Source organism: Hetaerina americana, unplaced genomic scaffold (genome assembly GCF_022747635.1).
Source record: "Hetaerina americana unplaced genomic scaffold, ioHetAmer1.1.p SCAF_1, whole genome shotgun sequence".
In the NCBI taxonomy this organism is placed as follows: Eukaryota; Metazoa; Arthropoda; class Insecta; order Odonata; family Calopterygidae; genus Hetaerina; species Hetaerina americana.
In genome coordinates, this window is record NW_027286069.1 from 71,011,407 (window position 1) to 71,034,953 (window position 23,547).

Consider the following 23,547-nt stretch of genomic DNA (forward strand, 5'->3'; position numbering starts at 1 on the left):
TGTCTGCTGTTTTCACAAAAAACGAAACAAATTGCGTAACGAATTCGAGTGTTTCCAGGCAATGTTACCCTTATCCAATATAACATTACTGGATCCTCAGGAACTCCTGATACTTGAGCCAAGTTTTGTATGCTTTTTCGATTCCTATTTGAAAGAACAAAGTACTCGAAATTATAGCGACTGATGACATTGGCTGAGAGAAGCATTTAAAAAACCTGCAATCCAAACCTCCCTCGTTCCTCTCATTCTCTCTTCCCCCCCTTCTCCCAAATCCCTCTTCATGCCCTGCTGCCTTAACATTTCTCCTTTATCTTCCAGTTTCTTTCGTTTTATTTCCCAATCGTGGTAATCCCTAAGCTAAATCCTTTTTTAAATGTGCAATATACTCTCTCACGTCGACACCCTTTGTTTTTACTATGCGGAAGGAAAAGATCGTTATTTCTCCCAACGCCGAAATTCGTCGGGTTAACTTTTCAAAATTAACTTCCTCACAAAACACCCGAATTATCATGAGGGCTGACGAAGTCCCGCGACCCAGATAGGTCAATTACTCCCCATGAAAACCGTGATCCGGCGAAACTTGTTTTAAAAGCGCCCGTAACTAAATGAAACAAACGGACCCACCCTCGTACTGCGCAGATGTGTATGCTTTACGATCTGTGATCAGTTGGAATTCTATCGGGTCAACATACGAGGAGGATCTCCCGCTTCCGCCAAAGGGATATAAATTGGAACGTGCCCGATTCCGTCCTGCTTCAGTCGCTTTTTTTAGCGTGCTGGTGGAATTCTAATGAACCGGAAAACGGATTGAAAATTTGAGAAACTTAAACAGATGTGCTGTGCCAACATGGCCTACGATACTAGGCGGTAAATTTTCATTTTACAGTACCCTTGGATAGAATTAAGTTCGACTAACCCCCGAAAACTGGGTCAAATTAGTAGGGGAAATGCCCACATGGGAAAGAATGTTTCTTGAAAGTGATGATCTAAGTGTTTTAAACAAGGCTTAACACATGAAAGGTCTGAATTATTCAATCACACTGGGATGAAGACCCTTTTGTCTTTGGGAGTGTTATGCTACCCTCAATAAGGCCGGCCAGAATTATGCATTCAAATTTGGATTTGTGACAAATTAAATGCAATAAAAGCCCCTCATTTATTACACATTTGCGTGATTATTCTACAATAATCCCTCCTTTCTCCACATTACACATATTCAATCCGCTCTCATTTCTAAGAAAAATAAATTTTATCGAAATTTAAGAAAAATTTCCTCATCTACATTGCTAAGTGACCATGCGGATGTTCACCTATGACGTTGATTTATCCACAACTTGAAAGCGAATAATGTAAAATGTAAACTATTAGAATGAATTTCAGGGAAGAAAGTTTTATGAACCCACATATGGTGATATAAATCGATTCAAATTCACTTTAGGTTTAGTATATCATGAAATAACTGGGAAAATGATCAAGTAAATCATTTCTACAAAAAAAGCTAATAAAATATTTCAAATATAGCTCGAAGTAAGACAAATTGAAGCGCTATCAAAAAAAAACGTCAACTTCTGGCCTCACTCTGACCTCATTTTCGGCCCCTCATCATCATACCCTTCGATTTCGATAGATTACGCCTGAGCAAACAGGATTAAATCATTATGAAAATCTACGGAATAAACCTAAATAAATGATAAAATAATCATTATTTAAAAGAGATTTGACTTTTTATTTATTTTACCATAGATAATATGTGATAGATAGTGATACTTTACAAGGGTAGCATATGTGTTCTCCAGTCATATTTGAAATTATTAATAAAGGCTGAAATGCCACAAATGGCATATTTTTAGAATTACTTCTAATTATCTTATGTTCATAATTTTTTCAAAGTAGCAGAAGATATGTATGTTTTCCGGAATTGACGACCGTAACTGCTACATAAATACAAAAAGAACACTACACTATGATTCATGTCACTACTATTTGTTGATGTTACATCGCAACCAAACTTAGATTTCGCAAATAAAATATATTACATAGGAATCACAAAGCACTAATGGCCATCATAGGGCGCTACTACTCGTTCCTTTTGTCGGCTAAATTTGCTCGTTTTCAAGCTCTCCTCCAACTTGTAGGAATCCTCTCTGCACGGTACGTTCTAAGAGCTGATTCCAAAATCCGGGCCAGCAACAATTCTACCGCCGACACCTTCAGGACTTGTGAACGAACGTAAGGCCCAAGCGCTCCCAGTGGCATTTCGTCCTCTTTAATTGACCTCGCTCTGTCCTCTATTTTCACCCTTCCCTTTCTCCTTCGCTCTCTCCTTTGTCAACACAAGTATACCCTTCGTTCGTCCTTAACTTGTGCTAGTTGATCTCTTCTCTTATTACTTCTCCCTCTTCATCGTCATCCTTTCGCCTATCCCCAATCCCACCCAACAGAGCGCTCCCTTCGTCTCTCCCCTTTCCGTCCAATTTCCCTTCCTTTTATCTCCCCATTTCGTTCCGTTCATTCTTACAGTTGTTTGATCCGCCGCTCTCCTCTCTCATTCCTTTCATCCCCATCTAATACCATCAATCCCTTAGGGTGGGTTGTTGTAACCCCTTTCATTCCCTCACCCTACCTGTAAGTTAACACTATTACCAGACGGCACCATGATCGCGAAGGAAAAGCGTGAGTCGCATGGGTAGAACCTCGAAGCTGGGAAGCTGTAATTAGAGTAGGTGGAGATAGAAGAGGGAGAGGTAGAATGGCGTTTGTTTTTTTTCCTCCCGCGCTCGGAAGATGAGGTGAAAAAAAAGGAGTAACGCATCCCCGGAGGAACGAAATTTCGATGAAATCCCGCGCCCACTATCCCTCCCTTGTTCATTCCGCCCTCGCTTCTTCTGTTCTCTCGTCCCCATAGTTTACTCGTCCCACACGATTTCATGTCGTCGGAATGCCTTTTCTTCCTCCCTTTGCTCGGATCCCCAATGCAAACCGCAGTTGCCCCGGTGGCAACGTTCCCTCTTCGTGGCGTTCGCTAATTACGCGCGTCAAAAATTCTGGGATTCGCCAGGGAGAGCGAGTGGATGCGTGCTGAACGTGTTAGCTACACCAACCGGGTAGCCAAGCCTGGGTTTCATTCGCGTTCTTGTTTTTAGAAAATCGGCAATTCTATCGTAAACGACCGTAAAATCATGGGTAAGATGGGAAAAACGTTTTTGGAAACGGCTGAAGTCAATAATTATGGTGAGGACTAGTGACTCTGTAAAAAGGGCAAGTAAATGTTAAAACGCTAAGGTTCCGGAAAAAGGCGAAAAATCAGAAATTTTCGGACAATTCTTGGATTTATAAAAATAGTCTCGGCACACTAGGCTTCAGTTATTGAAATCGATAAAATTGGATGTCGATTTCTCCATTTTCTTCTCTTCCATGTGGCAGTTTTCGTACTAAATTCCATTTTAAAAGGAGTACCGGGGAACGAGGAAAACGGGTATTAACATATAAATTTTCCTATTCTTCATGAAGCCCTTCGAAAATAAATTAGGGTTATACTAACAACATATTTTCATAAAAAGGCTTGCATAAAGTAAGCCTGTTTGCCGCGTGGAAGCGGGTTATGTGCCGTTTAATACGACCGACGGTTTAAAACCGGTGAAAAGGTCTATTCCTCAACGAATATTATCAGCCGTAGTTAACTACAGCCCACCTTTTCTCTCTCTCTCCCCTTCATTTCTCTTCCATTCTGGTCTGACCTGCTCCTGTCGAACTAATTCTTTACAAGCATTCAACCGTGTTGAGGAACTCAGACCCACGCGAAGCAGAGAAATGACCACGCTAGTACCGAGGAATGGAAGTCAATAAGATTTGGGAAAATACGTCCCCAACTTATTTTTTCATGCACTACGTGGGTCAGATATCAAACGTCACGCCATTCACTTTGGCTTAAGATTGAAGGTGCGTGTTTTTAAGAGATAAATCTGAGTGCTATATTGTTCTCCGTGCGAGTGTGCTTTAATCTTGCTCGGGTCTAAAGATTTTTCAGTCTTAAACCTCAGTCCAATTTTAGGTACCAAATAGCGATTGTAAAGGCGGATGTGGTGGATGTACCGCTGAATAAGTTGGTACATTTTTTTCTGATACACGCATACCCAAATATGCCACACCGAAAAGCATCTTCTTATAATTTTAGGATATCATGTTATGAATTGCCCAATTCATGCAACTTTTACTTAACAACGACAGAGCCATTAAATTTGCTACGAAAATTCATTTGATCCATTATAATCAATGGTTGAAATATTAATCAAAATGTTAGTAACTCATGGTCACTTATTTCCACTAGAATACTAGATACGACCTAGTAAAATTGAATTATTCTTGTAGTTATATCTCTATCAGACTTAATGGCAGAGTTTTGAATTATAGAGTGATTAAAGACTGCAAAATACAATATTAAATTAATGCAGTGCATGCAGTTTCGAGCTGCTTCATTGCCCGGAATAAACTGCACAACTACTGAAATCAATTTGTCAAGGTGTCAATTCATGCACAATCCACAGAGCGGCTCAGCAAGCAACTGGCTTGCTGATTTGTAGTGAGATTACTAACTACTTGAGTCTAAAAAATGCCCTCATTAATACTAATGAGTGACCTATTATCTGGTTAACTCTTACCTAATAATCCTTTTCAGAACATTTAAAGTGTTCAAGGTCGCATAACTTAATGCTTAAAAACTTAGGAGAAGAAATTTTATGGGGACATATCCTGCAGCTGAAGCTGGCCCTGAACTCACTAGTTCAGGCGTTGATGTGTACATACTTTGGAGTTATATAGTAAACGCTAAAGATGACAGATTTAGTTTATTAAGTTATATAAGTCACTGGATAATTTTATTTATTGCCGAGTTGAATACTTGAGGGTCCAATGACTGCGTGGAAAACAAGTAGCCAGAATTTTAAAATATTTTTTCGAGCATACGAGTAAGCCGATCTTTACGAAGATTTAATAAATAAGTCAGTTATTAATCATTTGCTTAATTAATACTCTGGAAGAGGTGGTGATTCCGCCTAGTGTTTTCTCCCAGTCGATTAGGAAGTTGGAATAGGTACTTGCGTATGGGAGTTCAAAGTTTCGCTTCCGGGCGGGATTAAACCACCAAACTCATGAAGATGAAAGCCTGCTCATAGAGACGATTGAAAGAAGCAGTCCTTCCCTGGTTCAATTCTCAGCAGAGAGAGAGAGAGAGAACAGTTCAAGCAATAGCAAATTTAAGTGCCAACTGGATCGCTTTGAGACCAACGTGAGAGAGCGATTTCTGAGGTAAAATCCCATAGGCCACGAATAGGGTAAACGGGGTATATTGATTAAATAACATTTCCGTTTATGGATGCATGTACGTATTTCACCATTTGAGTCACAAATTTTGCTCCTATCGTTCAAATATTTTTATATGTTGGGCCTAGCATGTTTTCAAAAATAAATTAGAATATATTTCCAGAAAAACTGGCATGATATTAGTTTACGTCCATTTAGAATTTTATTCTGGTTTAGCTAATACGTGTCCAAAGACCCACTATTTAGCAATGGAATCAATTATATCTGTCTTTAGTTTAAAAATGATTTAGAATTGTAATTATTTTTGACAAAGGCAAATATGTTTTTTGTCGTTTTCCCCTATCGGTTCATAGGGTGAATACTTATAATGCGTAAAGTACAAATGTACAAGGTGCTTGTTTTAAACCTGGACCGACTAAAAATTTACTCATCATTACTCTTTTGGGGGATATAAGTTGCGTGACCTAAATCTGCGTTTTCAATTTGCCTCTCAGTATATTTATCCCCGGACGGTAAAAATTGAAAACAAACAAACTGTGATAGGAAAGCAAAAATCCCTTTGAGCCGCCGATGGAAGTTCCTTTTGGAGATTGATTTTATGAGTTTTGCCTCAGCCTGTCTCGGGGGGGAGGGGGAGGGAGCGCTGAAAGTATAGGGAGAGGTAACCAAGGAAGAGATTTAAGAAAATAATGGCGCGTTTCCCTTTTAATCCCGGGGAACGAGATGACAACCGCATTCGCAACGCTTCGCGCACGCGTGGGCGTGAAACCTATAATAATAGAAACTTGAAAACGATAATCGAAAACTTCGTCATCATTCCGAAATGATTTAAAAGTGGGAAGAGTACAACATTGAATCAATGCAGCCGGAAGAAGGGGGATCTGATGACGTCAAATTTTCAATGTGATCGAAGGGCACCCTTCCCGAAGTTGGTCCGGATGGTCCGCGACATTACCTGCAGTGCTGCGCGACTATAAAGCCCAACCGTCTCCCTAACTTCCACCCTCTCCAATCCCCGTTCTACGGCAATCAACTGGTTCTGGGGGGTTGGTTAAGTGTGCTATGGCCTTCTTTGTCTCCACATATCTTTCCCTCCTTTCTTTCTCTACCTGGATGGTTATTTGAATCGATGGCACATCTCACCCGTACTGCGGCGAGCGAGGGCGATGGAGTATGGTAAGGGGGAGGATGAGGAGTATTTGGGTCATTATGAGGGTGGGGGGAGTCCTCGCCAATCACCGTGTCTTCTTCCTCTACCTCCCATTCACATCTGCCCGTGATGAGCGACTCCGCTCCCTCTTGTTTGTCCTCTCCCCCTCCGCACCCTCACGTATAACTCTGAGTTAGTGAGGACGTGATCCGGGCGAGCGAGCGGGGACATTGGCGCGCTCTCAAACACACAAGTACCGGGGGAGCGCCTCGCCGATATTCTGATGTTTTTTCCTCCTCACTCCCTCTATTTTCTCTCGTAACATCCTGCTCATCGATCCGTAACAGAATTGGTGGCATTTACATCCGGAGGGAACACAAGTATTGAACAAAGTACAGGGGGCGTATGCGTATCATGGATTCACGAGAGCTGCAAAATTCATGCAGCCATCCGCTTCATGGTTGAGAGTTATGATCCACGCGTACCTTTTATGCGTACTTCCTCGCCGAGTTTTCCCAGGAGAATCTTTAAAAACAACGAAGATAAGGATAGTGAAGTGGCACGCACTGACTGTGAGCGTCACACGTAGTAATGCCTAGGGAATTGCGGCGCCGGGGTTGCTGCCCTGTGAGTGGTTAATCCTGGAGGAATCCGCGAAAGATTGAATTTAGGAATACTTTGGGAGTTCTATTATTTAAAATTTTACTTTTTATTTGAACGATGGAACGCATTTTAAGATTGTTCATTATTATTACAACTGTTTTTTTTGTACCAATGGTCAGACCTGGCGTCCAAAAAAAGTTGGAGACAAACTATTTAACGGTATTATCACCTTAGTAGCCCCATGAAATAAGCCCTTTGATGGAGTAGAAATAAGTTAACCGACAGAAGTTTTCTTACAGTGCAGATGACAGTCGTTCAGTTTTCCTGAAATTTTCATAAATGTGAATGAAATGCTTTCATCAAATCAATTCTCAATGCAAAGATAAAACATACATATGCTTTCCGTGCTGGTAAATATGCTTAGGAGTATTCTTAAAATACCTGGCGTGGTCACTGATGCAATGTCAAGGGCAGCATAGTTTAAAAAGCTATTGAATTTTAAACACTAAAAATTGAAACGCACTTTGGAATCGCATGCAAAAGAGAATTAATTAACATTACTCGCATATAATTCGTATTATTGTTAGTGTACCCGTTAAGGTCGGTTTTGAATAGACACACGTGTGAATTTGGAAGTTCCAAATGATGCGAAAGAGCAAGAGACACTCTAGCCAACAATAAGCAATCAATTTTGCATACTTTCTGCCTCATTTCAATTTGACCAGCGTGCTTGACCTTTTACCCCCCCCCCCCACTTACCTTGCTTTTCTAACTCTCTCCCCTTTATCACGATCTTTAGCTCACCATCTCCAACCTAAATATCCTGATTCTACTTTGCTTGCTTCCATTAAAGTTCTCCTCACATAACTCTCCCCTAACCCTAACCTCTTCTGCATACCCACACCTCAAATGCCTACATCCTACAATTTATTTTCTCTTTCCCTCATTGACTAAGTTTATTTACCAAACTACGCTATAAGACTACATTAAGTATATGCTGGGGATGGCATTAAGTATGTACATATGTATAGAAAGAGTAAAGGTTATTAAAAATAATTTTGATAATATATTCCTAATAGTGTGTGTAAACCGTTGACTATATGATGAATCATTGCTCACGACATTTAATGTTTTATGAACGACAAGTGGGGATGCGAGTTGAAGTTACCACATAATATATGTATGTGTAAAATATACATTTACTTTTCTCTCAATTTGTTAAACCAATCATCAGGTTTATATGCGTGCATGAGATGGCAGCGAACCTTGCAGCAACCTTACAGCATCTGATGGCAGCTAACATATCTCTCTGTATGGTGACTTCCACCATTATATAAACGAAATTTTCACTCTGAATTTAATTTATAAGTTAAATTTTTCCTGGTAACCCGAAGAATTTACGACTGGATGTATTTAAATGACCAAGCATTTATCCTCATTCTGTTCTCATTCAAAGATAATGAGAAGAATATAGATAATTTTTACAAACATGATGTGACCAAGTTAAATCATTCATTCAAAATCTTTTTCCAACTTAACGGAGTAGAATTATCCACGCATTTCCTCTCTCTTATTAGAAATTTATAATTCCAAGCATTAGCTAACCATATTTTGGGAGCTCTTGGAAAGACCAGCGGTGCTAACATTGTATGTGAAATGTCATCTCCCTTCCCCTATTTAATTATTGAAAGAGAAAATGGAATTTCGCTCTTACCGGTTCGGCCCTTCCTAAATATGGACAGACTCATTGCTAATAGTAAAGGGAATCGGTGAGTATGTCCCAGGCAATGAAAAAAACATATTAGGAAGTCGTCCCTTAGCTACCTGACCTCATCGCAAGCCTTCCAAAGTCGAGATTTGAGGAGTTGGCATTAGAGAGTTCCTCCACGCGAATAGATTGCGCATTCTAATCAAGCATCTGTCTTGCGAGCATCTGCAAATGTAATTTGGCTGCCATTAGCCCCATTCGGCCTGTTAAGTGTCTCCTGGAGGTAGATGCGTTACGTGAGCCTGCCCAAAAGGGCAAAGCAAAATGAAGGAGATAACTCCAACATTAATTGATCTTCCTCAAGATATTTGATATACCATAATACAGAAAATACAGGCAATTTCTTCGTCAAGTAGTAACAAAAATTATTTCATTTTATCAAGAAAAAATACGGTTAAAAATGTATTAATGTTAAAATAAAATTTGAAAGGTATTAATTTTAAAATAAATCTAGTGAATTGCATCCAAGCCGTTTAGTTTATAAAAAATCGAATGAATAACTGAGTGTAACACTATTCCACTGGATAAAGTTTATTGTACGACCGAGTTTCGATGTATTACATCATCATCAGGTCAAATACCCGATGATGATGTGATACATCGAAACCCGGGTGTACAGTAAATTTTATCCAGTGGAATAGTGTTACACTCAGTTATTCATTATGCTCGATTTCTATCACATCACGCGTGAAACTACTCAATTTTTAAATAATCGAAATAATTCTTGGGGCTATCGTCTGTTTAAGAGTACTTAGATGTACTGTCAACCACATGTGAAATTAGAAATGCTAATGAAATTAATTTTTAAAAAGAAAATTATTTGGACGTTTTCTGTCAATGAGCTGGCACATGCAGCCAGCCTTTCGAACCTTAGCATCATTAGACAATTTTAAAAAATATGTAAAAGAATCTTTCTTCAAATGCTTATGGACAACAGAGCACAAAAAATGCAGGAAGACGGGAGTTTTTCGAGAATGGGAAAAATCGGAATTCCTTATTTTATAGAATTTGAAGGCCAACCGGTGGATGTAAATTTCATTGAAGGCTCCTGTAACTTTGCCCATAACCCGGGAATTACATATGCGTGAAATTAGTAGGGCTCGGCTGAACCATGAAATCGGAAGATTCCTTTCTTCGAGTCTCATCAGGGATAGCTCTGCAATAGTTTGGTACAGATTTCATGCCGTCGCCATGAAAAGATGTCTCCTATTGCTCGTGAGTGCTATGAAATTTCTTTCTCCCGCTCCAAATACCGCTCGTTAAGGTAACAAAATTGCCAACTCAGGTGGGATTCGAATACGGCCCCGTGAGGAAATCTGGCAAATGAACTTACGATTTTATTTTACAGTTAATAAAAAATATTGAGCCGCTTCGGAGTCAATTCTTAAGAGCGATGCAGCGGAAAATTCTCCGTGGAGTCCATTGGACTCGCTAAATTGCGAGTAGCTCACCATAATCAGAGTCCTCGGATATCTCGTAGTCTGTGTAACACAGCGAATCGTCGGCCGGGTCGTCTTCATCGTCCTCATCGTCTTCCTCGTCCTCCTCCTCCAGGGACCCATTCTGCTCCCGGTGCTGCTGGCGGAGATGATCGTGGTTGAGCAGCTGCTGCGTGGCCGTCCCGTTGTCTCCGTCCCCGTCGGTCCCCGGGGCCACCCCCACTCCGCCCCCCGCCTCCTTCACTCCAAAACCGCCGCCTCCGCTTAGCAGGCCTCCTCCCCCTCCCAAACACCCGCCGCCGAAGCTGAGGCCACCCGCGCCGCCCACGGCCGCTGTCCCCACTGTGCCTTTCCTCCCCTCCGTCGCCGTCCGCTCCCCCTCATCCCCGCCCCCCATGCTCACGTCCTCCTCCTCCACGCCATCCTCCTCTTCCTCCTCCTCATCTGCCTCCTCGGGATCCTCATCGGCCACCAGGGTCGACAACTTGTTGTAACCCTTGCGGCTGACTGCACATGCAATAAAATTGAGGAGAATGGAATGAGGACAATATGTTAGGTTAACCTCTAGGGAGAATCGCAATTATACGATATACGGACTTCATGGCAATAAATCGGATAGGTGATATGAAAAACCGTAAGGGAGTATTGTGACAAGAAGAAATACCAATAAAAATCTCTCAGGAGTCAATTTATCAAAATAATATGTTTGAAAAAATGACTACTCTTATGTGTTTGAAGGTAATCACAGGCCATGAGGGCTATGCTCTAAGTACAGTCCATTTCATGTATTCTCTAAATACCCTAAAGACAGTAAATGCACTAAAGACACCCCAAATATAATTCCCCGTAATTCGGAGATAGGAGTCCTTAGACTTATTGGGCTTAGCAAATTCTGTATGTATCAGCATGGAATTACTTGAACTTGAGTATCTATTTTAGGACAATTATGCCACTGCGAGGAAGAACCTTTAGAGAACATCTCAATGAGTGCGGTTTTTTCTTGAAATGTTTTAAGTACATGCACTCACACCCTTTATGCCACTCCCTTATGGGGGACTTTTCCACAAAATTCCTCAAGAGCCTTTATCACACTGCAATCATTATACATTTGCGCATATCCTGACGCATTCTCGTACCTGACATGAAAAATTCTTGAAATACCTTTAATTTAAATTATTCGTTTTCTCTCATTAATACAAATGGTTTTTGCTTGGAGCCATTTTCTCCTTAAAATAAGCTCTACCCCCACTTGTGAACCCAAAGAAATTCTGCGATAAGGGGTAACGATTCATCAGCAAGAGAAACTTGTCTAAGCTTCATTCTGAAAATGTTTTACATTTCGAAAATCGTAAAGCTGTAAACTATACCCTGCACGTACTTAAATACAAATAAAAGAATCGACAAATCGGATAAAATTGGCATGAGTTCATTTTACGTAAAGTCGAATCCGATAAAAAATAATAATATAATTTGATTTCATCATTGAATGAAGTTTATTAATATTATAGGCTTTATCACACTGATTTCAATGTCGATAAGAAAAGAATGTTAAATATTTCTAAAAATACAGAACAAGAGCGATTGTCATTGAAAGGAGCAACGAACTCAGTACAAACTCTCGTCTCCAGCAATATTTCACCACATCTCATTAGCCTCACTAAAACAGTGTTCATCGCCCTTTTCCTTTGGTTTCGAACTTTTGAAATGTAACACAATAAGCAATGTAATATATTTATCATGGTCGTAATGATTAATTAACAATTTAATAACTACCACCAGTGAAATTCCTACGTAGATAACAGAATTACTTTTAGAAACCTATATGCAGCTACTTTTCCTTGAGATAGGAATCATTTTACTGCATTATATTTGCGTCCTTTGGCCTGTTTTTATTTCACGAACTTAATTATGCACTTTTTCGTGAATGGCTCGCAGGAAAATGTAAAAAAAAGATATTGTGAGGTGGATAGCGGTGCAAGCTTTGTTCCAGCATGTTTCACATGGACGTAGATAATTTATTTCCAAATCGATTTCTATGAATGGTTCACCGTAGTGCAGTCGGCAGATTAAACGATTTATATGTTAAATGATTTACGTTGAAACTCATTGTAAAACTTTATTGCGAGGAAAGCATTTTTGTGAGAAGATGGCAGAAACAGGAGCAACAGACTGCATGTAGTAACATCCCAAAAGTATAGGAGAAATTTCGCCGATCATATCCTATAAAAATGTATCAGTTATTTGAATTCAACGAAAATTTCTGGAGAGTTAAAAACCCGTCTCTCAGATGTGTTTTTTGGGAAGCTTCTACGCTTACTAAACTCAGAATAGAGCCACAAAGATGAGAAACGATAATTAGCAGGGATCTTAATCATCTTGAAAAATAAATTAATTTTAGTTTGAATAATATTTGTCGAAAATTTATTTTAGATGCAGATAACTAATTCCCTGACTGGCTAAACCTGCGCGCCCTTGGTGATTAAATTGTATGAGTAAACTTAAAATAAGGGAATGCGGTTAATTGAGGATATAACTTCGGCTAATTTTGGGTACATTGGATTTCACTTCTATTTGTGCTGTGCTTCACACCCTCGCCTTACCAGCGGGAAATGGAGAAACTCCAGTCACATTTGCATTATCGGCTTTTGTGCTCCTTGAAAGTTAACGCCGCCATAAAGTTCTCCAGGCGTCAACTTATTCGAACTCGTAGGATGAATGCGAATATTCCCCATGAGGAAAGATTGGAAGTTCGTGCCAGGACCTTCCTCCCAGAGGATTTAACTCCAGCGAAACTTCTCCAAAATAGATTTCGTCCATAATGAAACAAAGCGCATCGCCCATCTTGATTCCATGTCGTACCATACTTGCACCATCCACGATGCCTCTTCAAAACATGAATAAAGCGAAATATCTGCCGAAAACGACCACCTGCATGCAAATGTCCCCTACGTACGACGTGATCGCTGGCGTGACGCTGAGGGAAATCCGTAGTAGGGCCCCATCTCTTCCTGCCTCGCTATTGGCCCCGTCCTCAACTTGATGGCCTAACTTCGTAGACATCTCCGCAGCTCTTCCGAGTAGTAATAGTAGTATTTAGGGGAGGCGACCGACAGCTGAGGTCATTTGTACCATTAGAAATGAACAGGAAAGGGCGAAGGGTGGAGAGAAACCCGGTGTCGGCATTAGCCTACTCTTAAAGAAAGACGCCGAGGGGTTCGCATCTTAACGTCCCATCCGACGGACGGTGTACTCACTCTAAGTGCCCTCCACAAAGCACCTCAAGTAGGGATCGAGATATCACTGAAAAATATTCGATGCCGCCGGGATTCAAACCCGGGGTCTCTGGGTGGGAAGCCATTACGATAGCCACCACACCATATCGATCGATCCTCCTCTATCGAGGACCGTCGAAGGTCACCCATACAAATTCCAAAATTCTCTGAGCGTGAAATAAAATGCGATGAACTCAAAAAAGAGCCTGGCGACAAGCGATCTCCCGCGACGAGGCTCTGGGTTCGATTCCACAAATACAATGATGAGCGCAATTCAAATTGATGTTGGCTAACGCCTGAGAAAAACAGCTAGAATATACAAAAGTGGCAGGTATCCAACAGGTTGACTATTTTCCAGTGAAATGAAGTTTCAGGTGGGGATCGGAACGTTAGCATGAGTTTATGTACTTGCCTCCCATTTGGAAAGTTGAAAATCGACTTCCGTGGATGCTTAATTTTTTTGTGTTATTTCGAACTCCAGCTTCGTGCCGCGAAGGCGAGGACATAAAGTGTATTTCTTCCTACACTGAAAGGGATTTTAAATCGTAAACCCATCGCCAACCTCAAACCAAGTTCCACTGCAGTTCTCACCGAAGATCTTTCCGACTTCACCGAAATCTTGCCAACCACGCCCCAAATTACCCGTTTATCCCCGATCGCGGCAATATCCTCAGCTATCTGTCGCCTTCCTTCCAAACTCAAACTCGAATATCTAACTACATGGAAAACTGAACTGGATTTCCAGAGATGGGGAAGAGACTTATCCGGATCTTATTCTTTCCGTCGCAGGCGAGTGACATGGTAAAAGATCTTGGGAAGAAAAGGACACTTTTAAAAAATACTTTCCTCTCCGAGTGCATCTCACTAAAAGCAAAATTTACAAAGAAGTTACCGGCATCGCATAAATTCCAAAGACTAATTTATTCCGAGCAAAATAGCTTGATTTTGCCTTTGTACTTGTATACTGCGTAAATGGTCAAACTGCAATGAAAACTGTGTTTCTTGTGCTTTAACTATTTACCTTAACCCTTCCTCTAGAATGGAGTTATTTTCTCAATTTAAAGTCGAAACCATTCGGAGTTGCGAAAATGATACTCAAAGCTGCAGAAAAGTGTACCACAAATTACATATAACTCACAAAATACTTCAATACATTTTTAATGCCGACACGTCGTATATACCGGATGGAAAGTAATTTTTGGTTCCAGTCCATGCGAGCTAAAATATTGAAATCCTATTTTGTTCACGTACATATTTAAAAGATATTTCAATATTTTTTTAGAGTTGCGGGGAAGCATGGAGAGAAGAGGAAAGCGGAGGGATTTAATTGTGACGTCAGTGACTATGATTGACGAGGAATTCAAAGAAGTTTCTCTCTAAATGCAAAATAAAAGAGGAATGATATGCAAATGGAGGGTTTTACGGGAAATTGCAACCAAATTAGAATGAAATACTACGTGAGTAGCATGTGTTATTGAAAAATTAATTCAAATTACTCAAGAGTAAAACAACAGAAGTTTACTTATGCCATGCATAGCCATCCGAATTTTGAAGTAGTCTGTGAGCCAAATTTTTTACCATAAAAATGATTGCAGTAACTTGCCATTTTTTTCATTTTGAAGCCCTCGATTTAGAATGGCTAAACCCTAGGTTGTGAATTCACCTGTTAATATTTATCCATGGCGTTCATTACTTTGAGCTGTACTAAAAAATTAATGATTATTTTTGAAATATTTAAAATAATACCACAAGAAGATATTACCAGTCCATAATCTCTGAATCACAGCCCTTAAAAGTAATAAAAAAAGTCATCACTGGGGTAATTATGGGTACTTTACACAAAAGGCGTAGGACTGTATCGCGCATAAGCGCAATTCTCGTGAGAGTTATTTTTGAGTGCAATGTCAACCTCTTTCCCTGAATAGACCTCCAGTAGGGATAACAAGTTACTGCAAGCAATTTATACATGATGTTGAATCATTCAGTAAATTCAATATGGGAAATCCTAGAGGAACTGAAAACAAATTTTTCTCGTATATTGTACTCTCAGAGATGACTTAATCTCTTTTAAAAGCCATTGTGCACCCAATATTGAGCTAAATTTGTATCATCCCACAAAAACCTGTCCTAAATTTCAACGCCACCAACCCTCAAACTGATTCTATAATCCTTATTGGTTTGTATTTTCACTCTCCTTTCATTCCTACAATTTTGCCTCATACTTTTCGTTCACTAAACCAATTTAAGGAAAAGTCCACGAGAAGGGATCAGATGTCTGCTCTTAAGTCGCAATGAACTTGTTATGAGGTACTCGAGTAATATGTTACTTCCCTGGTGAGGATAGTGGCTGGTGGGACGTGGCAGAAAAAATGGAAGAAAAATGTTGACTGATAAAGATGGTGACGGAGGTCTTTTCATTTCAACAGTATACTTAAATAACTAAGAAAATTCTTTCTTCCATTTTTCTCGCTTCTTTCCGCAATGTGGAATGTGAAGGACCTCGTTCCCTTTGAACCAACCGTTCCCGTGCTCCCATCAAATTAGACCGGAAACACACTTCAGTCATAGGTACGCGGCGTTTCCGTTTTGAAGGTTTTTATTTCCAATTTGCTCTTCAAAGGAGAACCGAAGTTAGCTGGGAAAAATTACAGAATTAAAGTCGGATTTTCTCAGATTTTCTCGGATTTTCGTCACTTAAGTTTAATGGAATTTCAAAATAATTCCCTTTCCCTTACGGATTTGTTTCTCCTGTGTAAAATATAAATCTCCTTCTTATTATGCCGTTCCGAAATGCTTAGAAAGGAAGAGTTTCTTGTGCTTGGCAAGGTGAATATATGAACGCATGGTTGCTCCATCTTTGAAATCTTGTACCTCATAGCTGCGAATCACGTATTCTCCCATTACCTTACTTACTAGCCAGGTTCCGTGAATTGAAACTTTTAATAGGTTTTTAAAGTCATTTTACATCGATATTTTTATTTTCTCATTTTTAGTGCCTCCAGTCACCTCTCAACATAAGCATTAGTTTTTATCCAGTTGTGGCCATCCTGGGAAACATAATTATTACTTTTATGGTTTAAATTGTGTAGTAAACCATTGTGAAGCATTGGCTTTGCCGATGACCTACGAAAGACTTCTGGGAAAAGATTGTTCATCATTGTTTTTACGTAAAAAATCCAAAATTTATACTTTTCACGTAGTTTGGGCATTCCAAAATGAATCAGACCTTACGCATCACGGAATTAAAATTATTATGCGAATATAAAGTAGGAGTGACAGAAAGAGCGTGATAGGAAAACTGATAAATTTTTCTAGTCTCAGGGCTTGAGGAAGCAGGAACTAATTACTGTTCTTCGAATAAAAAATGGGATGCCTTCTAATTTCATCTCTCAAACTTCACTCGGGAAATAATAACAAAAGCTTCATAAAGATTTTCAAGAAAAGCACCCTTGTTGCGTCATCAGGCTTGAGCCGGTCACGAGTTCTGTCGTATGAAATTATGGCATTCTAAATACTTTCAATATCTAATCCAAGTTCACATTCGATAGCCATTAAATATTGATCCATTATTTAATTTTCAGTTGAACTTGGAATGAAATATCAAGAAAAAATTTATTTTCTAGAAATAATAGGCATTATTTCACTCTAATTCATTTACGATGCATTGAATGCGTGTCTTTTTGTGGAGGTGCCTGATTAAATCCATTTTTCGAAAAAAGTGACCTTAAATATCTTCACGGATGGGAAATCATACCGTTGCTAAAAAGTTTTTAATATAGCCGATACTATGAGGCAATTGCAATAACATCAACATGCATTTGATGTCTATTGGATATATTTTGCTGAGCGTGAGTTAATAACCCCTCAATTTCCCAACATTTTGACGTTACTTGACGAAATGAAAATTAATTTCAAATCAGTTTTTAGTGGAAGCAAAATTAGCATTCGTTCCAAAATTCAGCAAATAGCAAATACTGAACATTAACCAAGGATCAAAGGAAAAACACCATCCTCGTGCAATTAACCCCATGGCAGTTAGGCCTTTAGAGCAGAAGAAAACTCTAATTTAATACTAGGAATGTAATAACCCAGCTTATATTCCATGTTTAACTTGATGTTTTTTCGCTTTTAAATACTCTTTTATTTCTTTTTCTCAAGCTTTTTTCCTCTTTATCCAAAGTTTTGTTCGTATTTTCCCTCTTCTTCATTATCTTATTTGATAATTTTCAACTCTACCACACGTCATGATTGTTTGTAGTGTGTTTTTATTCATACAACATCCGAACTCTGCACTGTAGGTTTATATTGAATTATTTATTCAATTGAATTATTTATTCAATATACAAGTATTACAGTATTTACAGAGTCACATTATACTCTAAGTTCGATTGAGAGGAATTCGATGTGATTTGGAACTAAATTTGTGGTGCTTTCAAACCGTTCCATTTATGCTATTAACATTAGTCATTTTGGATAAAATTCAAAACTCTCAGATACCTGTTACTTTATGGATCGAAGCCTAATTTGTGACTGCACGATTCTCCTAATAAATGACATCACTCCCTTCAGCCAAGTCAAGCATACATACAGGTATGTCTTTTCATCTCGAATCAGTTGCATGCTTACCATATCCCTAATCATTTTTAATACATGCAGTAATATTTATGGCAAGCTATTGATCGTAAATTCACCTTTTTAACAACTTGGATTTATGTTTTTTTGGAGAAAACTAGGCTGGTTGAAAATGGAAATGGAGGATGTGTGAACAAACGTAAATGCGACTTCCGAGTGTGGCTGCGTAGGGAGCTTTACGCGCATCGCTTCCCTACCGTCGTAGCGAATATCTAGGTGCGAAGTCATCGTTGCTGCTTGTTCTCCGTCATTTGCCGCTTTTGCCCTTGAGAAATGGACTGGGTCGGTATATTTCGTCGTAATAAGCTACATCTCCATAATCTCTCCTGAAAATGTTCGCCGCTACGCGATGTAAATACTGAGACACATACATGTAATTTTCCATACGCAGCGAGACGTAAAAGTCGTCACAGCATCACCAAATTGCTGAAGATGCCTGCATTCCAAGGTGATTTAAAACTGCAGAAATCTAATTGACGCTAGGTGTCGTGGGCTTTGATTCACACCATGAGCATGATATTGGGTAAAGAATAGAAAGGCTTTGGTATAACACTGAAAGTAAGGAAAATCAATCCTTCAGATCAAAGAAGTTAGGAAATATTATTCCACCTTATTGGCTGGTTTATACTGGAGCCCGGATGACATTATGCAAAAGATAGTTCAACCAAATATGAAGGAAAATACAAAAACAAAAATGAAGATTATAATCAGTGAATTAACTTATTGGCACAAATTAGAGGGTGGTTCAAATTTGTTCATGCATCTAATGAGGGTTACGTAGGATTTAATGGAAATATTACTTCACTAAAACATGAGTTCCTGGGCCTGACCAGAGAAGGCTCATTTCTTGATCTTAAATTATTTCATTAGTTGTCGAATTTAGTACCCACAGCGCTCGTGGAAATGCATGCACTTTAAAGCAGGTTTAAGCGATATGAACTCATTCCTTCCCAAGTCTCGTCTCACCACTTAGGACTCCGGACTGTTATTATTGGCGTTTTGTGAGGAAACCCCAACGAATACGAAATGCATATCGCAAATGTCAAAATATGGAGCCATGCGGCGAATAAGGGCTATGATTTTTTCTAGCTAAAAAGGCTTTCGTAGTCTATTTGTCTCTTCCTCCCTCTTGCTCCTCTTTCATTCTTTCTCTCTCTCCCTCATCCCAATTGACCCCAATTCCTTCCATTCTCTTCTGCCCCTCCTTCGAATGCTAATGCTTTTTAAACCGGGATTTTAAAAATGAGACGACAATCCAGCAACCAAGGAGAGGGCTGCAGTTTCTTTTTTAGTCAGTATTTATTTCTGACCTGCGGTTTTTTCGTCATTAATTTATGCAATTTCATTCCACTGGGGCTGCGAAAGGTCACGTTCCGCTAGCTGAATGTTGAAAAAAATTATATTTTTCCATTCGTTTAAAAATGTCATTTACTTTTCAGCGAGGCATAGGGGAGAAATAAATTTGCTTAAATCATCAACATCACGATGTTGAGGTGAAATTCGATAAGTACGGTAAAATCGGCTGGGAGTTGTATCGTATTCGGGTTTGGATCAGAAACTTTTACCTTTCCCATTTAGTTGATGGCCAAGATAAAGACATTTCAATGATTTCCAATCAAGATAGTTTTTAAGTACGTAGATGGAACATGGAGAGAGGGAGATCATGATCGAACTCAATTGAATCGTACGGAAATGCTGAATGGAATTTTGATTCGATAAGTGAACTCTTAAAACCCGAGTTGAAAAGGTTCCCTTCATGCTTAACCTATTGAAAAACTGAAAATAAAATTATTTTCTTTTTTACCACAGTTTTTTTAAGCCAATCACCGGCGTTATAATTTTTAATCACTCTTGGGGAATACGGGTCAAAATGGACTTTCATTCGTGTTTTTTCTTGCATCCACTTTTCAGCGAGCGGATTGAGAAAATTAATGTTAACTTACTTTTAAAATATTTTTTGGAAAAACTAGTGCTTTGCAGTTGAGAATTCAATAGACCAGTACTTGACGGTAGAGAACATTTAAAGAGAAATACTAGTACCGACCTCCGTTTCTGTTTAAGTTCAAGCAATTGGTATACAATTTCGTTTAGAAAGGAATGTGCTAAAAGGAGGGAGAGTGTTACTTAAAAAAAAGATAATGTGATCAAGCTATATTGTTTCCAATGCTGTCTTATCAATCACGCAGAAAATAGGTCAAGATGTGAACTGAAATTTCCATACTTCAATCAGGCTAACTTTTCCCTCTTTGCTACTGGGTGAATTCCACGGGAATTTTATTTTGGAGTATTTCTAAGTCATGATAAATATCGTTATCCGGAATTCTCCTAACACTGTCGTGTAAAAGCGACTTCCTAGGCCATAGAAGTTACCATGTAGATAACGTCCTAATCATCTCCACCAATCTGATTCGCTTCCTTTACCCTTCCTTATTCTCACTCAGAGCTGGACCACTTTTTCCTTCCTAACATAGAGCTGAAAAGAAAATGTAACGTTAGGATGAAGCCTAATTGATTATTTTTGACCTAATACTGAATATTTAATGATAATTTGATTCATAATAAGTTTTAATTGGCAATCTCCCGGTTAAGGTAGGTTTTGGATGGATACAACTACCAAATAAATATCTTGTCTCTCCTAACTGAAAATAACCCAACATCCTACTCTACAACAATTTCCATCTTCATCTCCGCATATTTTCTTCCTCCATTCATTCCATCCAACATCCCTATCCTGTTCCTGCCTCTTCCGCATTTGCCTAAATTTCTTCCCTTAATAACAGTCTTCAGTATCCCACTACCGAACAACATACTTTGCTTCCCTCCTTCCTGTCCCCTTATGATTTCTCCCAACAATCCCTTTCCTTCTCCACCATGACCAGCACTTCCTCATTTGTTTTCCTTTCTGTCCAATTCAACCTTCTCTATCCTTCTCTAAAACTACATTTCAAAAGCCTCCAATCTACGTCAATCATTCTGCTTCTATGGACATGTTTCCGTGCCTACATAACTACGCTCCATATCAAAATTTTGACGAGCCTTTTCTTAACATAATTACTCAACGTCCCTGTCATCAATTTCCTCTGCCTTGAGAAAGCTTCTTTGCCTTACACAATTATTCTCCTAATGTCCCTAATACTTTGTCCATTTGGTCTAAAACATCCAAAATGCATAAACTTTTCCACCCGCTCTAGTTCTTCTCCTCCTAATTTAATGTTTAACTTAGCGTTACTCTTTCTGGCAAACCGCAATAACTTTTGTTTAATTTATATTTATTCTCCTCCACTACCTATCATATTGAATTTCCAATTAACTCATCCACTCATCAATGCTTGCAACCCCCTGAATGACTGACGAACTAGAACTTGGTCAAATTTGTTGTCTCAGGCGTAACTTTATGGAATTTGCATAACATATTGAAATGAAATGAAATAATTGACTTTGTAATTCCACACACTTTTGTGTGGAATTACAAAGTCAATTATTTCATTTCATTTCAATAGAGCTTGGTCATCAGCAAACCTGAGTTTATAAAATCCCTGATGACTTACATTCCTACCTCTAGTTCTTCCCATTCCTCTTAAATCATTTCCACATATACGTTGATCAGCATTGATGATAATGGATAATCCTGCCTTACTCCTCTTCCTCTTTCTGCAATTTATTCATTAGCCATTTTCAGTTCTCTCTACAAGCGTCTTTTCGTAATCTATAAAATAGGCAAATACATCCTGATTGTATTCTATGTTCCTCTCTATTACTGACCTCATGACTTCAATGGCATCGCGCGTGCCTCTAACCTTCTTGATTCCTAACTTATCATTACTAAGTAATCATTTTTTCCGCTCTCCATCCTCTTGTTAATGATATTGAGAACCACTTCAGCGTCGTGCGAAATCAAACTAATTAGTTTGTATTCCTCCAATTAAGTAGCCTTTATCTTTTTTGGAATGAGAACTAACTGATTCGGCATATTGTTCCGGCCCAATTTCACTCTCATGAATGCCTCAATTAAGTCCATAAAAACTCTTCCTCCCACATATTTCTAAACCTTTATGTAGTTCCGCAGGAATGTTGTCTACTCCCGCGGCGTTTTGTGATTTCATTTCTATTACTGGACCCTTAGCTATCTTCATCTACGTCATATTCTCTTTCTATATCTAAACCTTGCTGATTTACGCTCTTTACCATAAGGTTCTTCCATATATTTCTTCCCTCTTTCTCTTGGATCTTTTCTATTTTAACTATTATCTTACCTGACTTTTGTCTAACTGTTTACCCGGATCTTCCCTTTTTACTTTCCGATAGCGTTTTCTAACCTTCTTTTATAGCGCACCAATTTCACCCTTGCTCTGCAAACTTTCCATATCCTCGCACTGCGTCTTCCACCACGCTTATTTTGCTTTATTTTTCCGTCTAAATATATTATTTAACTCTTTGTAATTCCTTCTACCTAAATCTGTATTTACATTTCTCTATTTCCTTCTCTCCTCTATCTTTCTAATCATCTCATCCGTGGTCCATGGTTTCTTTGCCCTTTTCCCATTTACAGTTCCTATAGTTTCAATTGCGGCTTCCGATATCCCTTTCTTGATACATTCCCATTTTTTCCATAGTACTCAGCTCATTACCCTCATCCATGATTTTATCTACATCCTGCTGACACTCCCTTCTTGTCAATCCAGTTTTACATTCCATTTCCTAATCCACCTCCCCTGCCTCATCTTTTTGAAACGGACGCTACATTTCATAACAACTAAATTGTGGTCAGAGCCCGCATCCGCTCCCAGGAAGCTGTGCGAATTTATCACACTGTTCCTGAATCTGTGCCTAAGCGTAACATAGTCTAACCTATACCTTTCTGAATCAACTGTCGTTTTCCATGTAAACTAACGCCTTTTGTGTTTTTTATACCGTAATGATGATTATCCTGTTCACAATCATGCTCCACGGAAAAAGAAAAAAACACAAATATTAAATACTTAAGGTGCAAGGGAAAGTTTTAATTAACTTATTTAAAAATTCATATATTAATGTTATTAATTAAATTTTATTTAAATAATTAAATAATTTTGTAGAAAATCCATTCAGTTGCAAAGAACCTGAAACAAAATGTAGCTTAAATAAAAATATAATGAACGAAAATCAGCTTTCATCCTAATTTAAACAATTTACAAAATAAAATTAGACAGTGAATGATGAAGTAGTTGTTTTTGATTTTGTTTTTTAAGTGGCGTGAGCAATGAGGCAACACTTCACGATGTCACCGGGGTCATCTATTAGAAAGCGTTTCATTCTTGAAAACATTTTCGGATTAAATGTTAATCGTTGCTTAGAGTGAGAATGATTTCCTATTATAAAAAAATT

At 38.8% G+C, this 23,547-nt stretch overlaps 1 protein-coding gene and 1 long non-coding RNA gene across 2 annotated transcripts in view; both read right to left on the reverse strand.

Moving 5' to 3' along the window:
- LOC139685709 (uncharacterized) overlaps positions 1-10,676 on the reverse strand; it is a 115,767-nt gene extending 105,091 nt beyond the window's left edge. Inside the window, exon 1 of the mRNA XM_071582771.1 lies at positions 10,292-10,676. Coding sequence (XP_071438872.1) covers positions 10,292-10,676 — 385 coding nt within the window. The remainder of the gene's footprint in view (positions 1-10,291) is intronic.
- An 18-nt stretch (positions 10,677-10,694) lies between these two features.
- The window catches only part of LOC139692934 (uncharacterized), a 296,031-nt gene continuing 283,178 nt past the window's right edge, over positions 10,695-23,547 (reverse strand). The window contains exon 3 of the long non-coding RNA XR_011701811.1: positions 10,695-10,786. This is a non-coding gene — a long non-coding RNA (uncharacterized lncRNA). The remainder of the gene's footprint in view (positions 10,787-23,547) is intronic.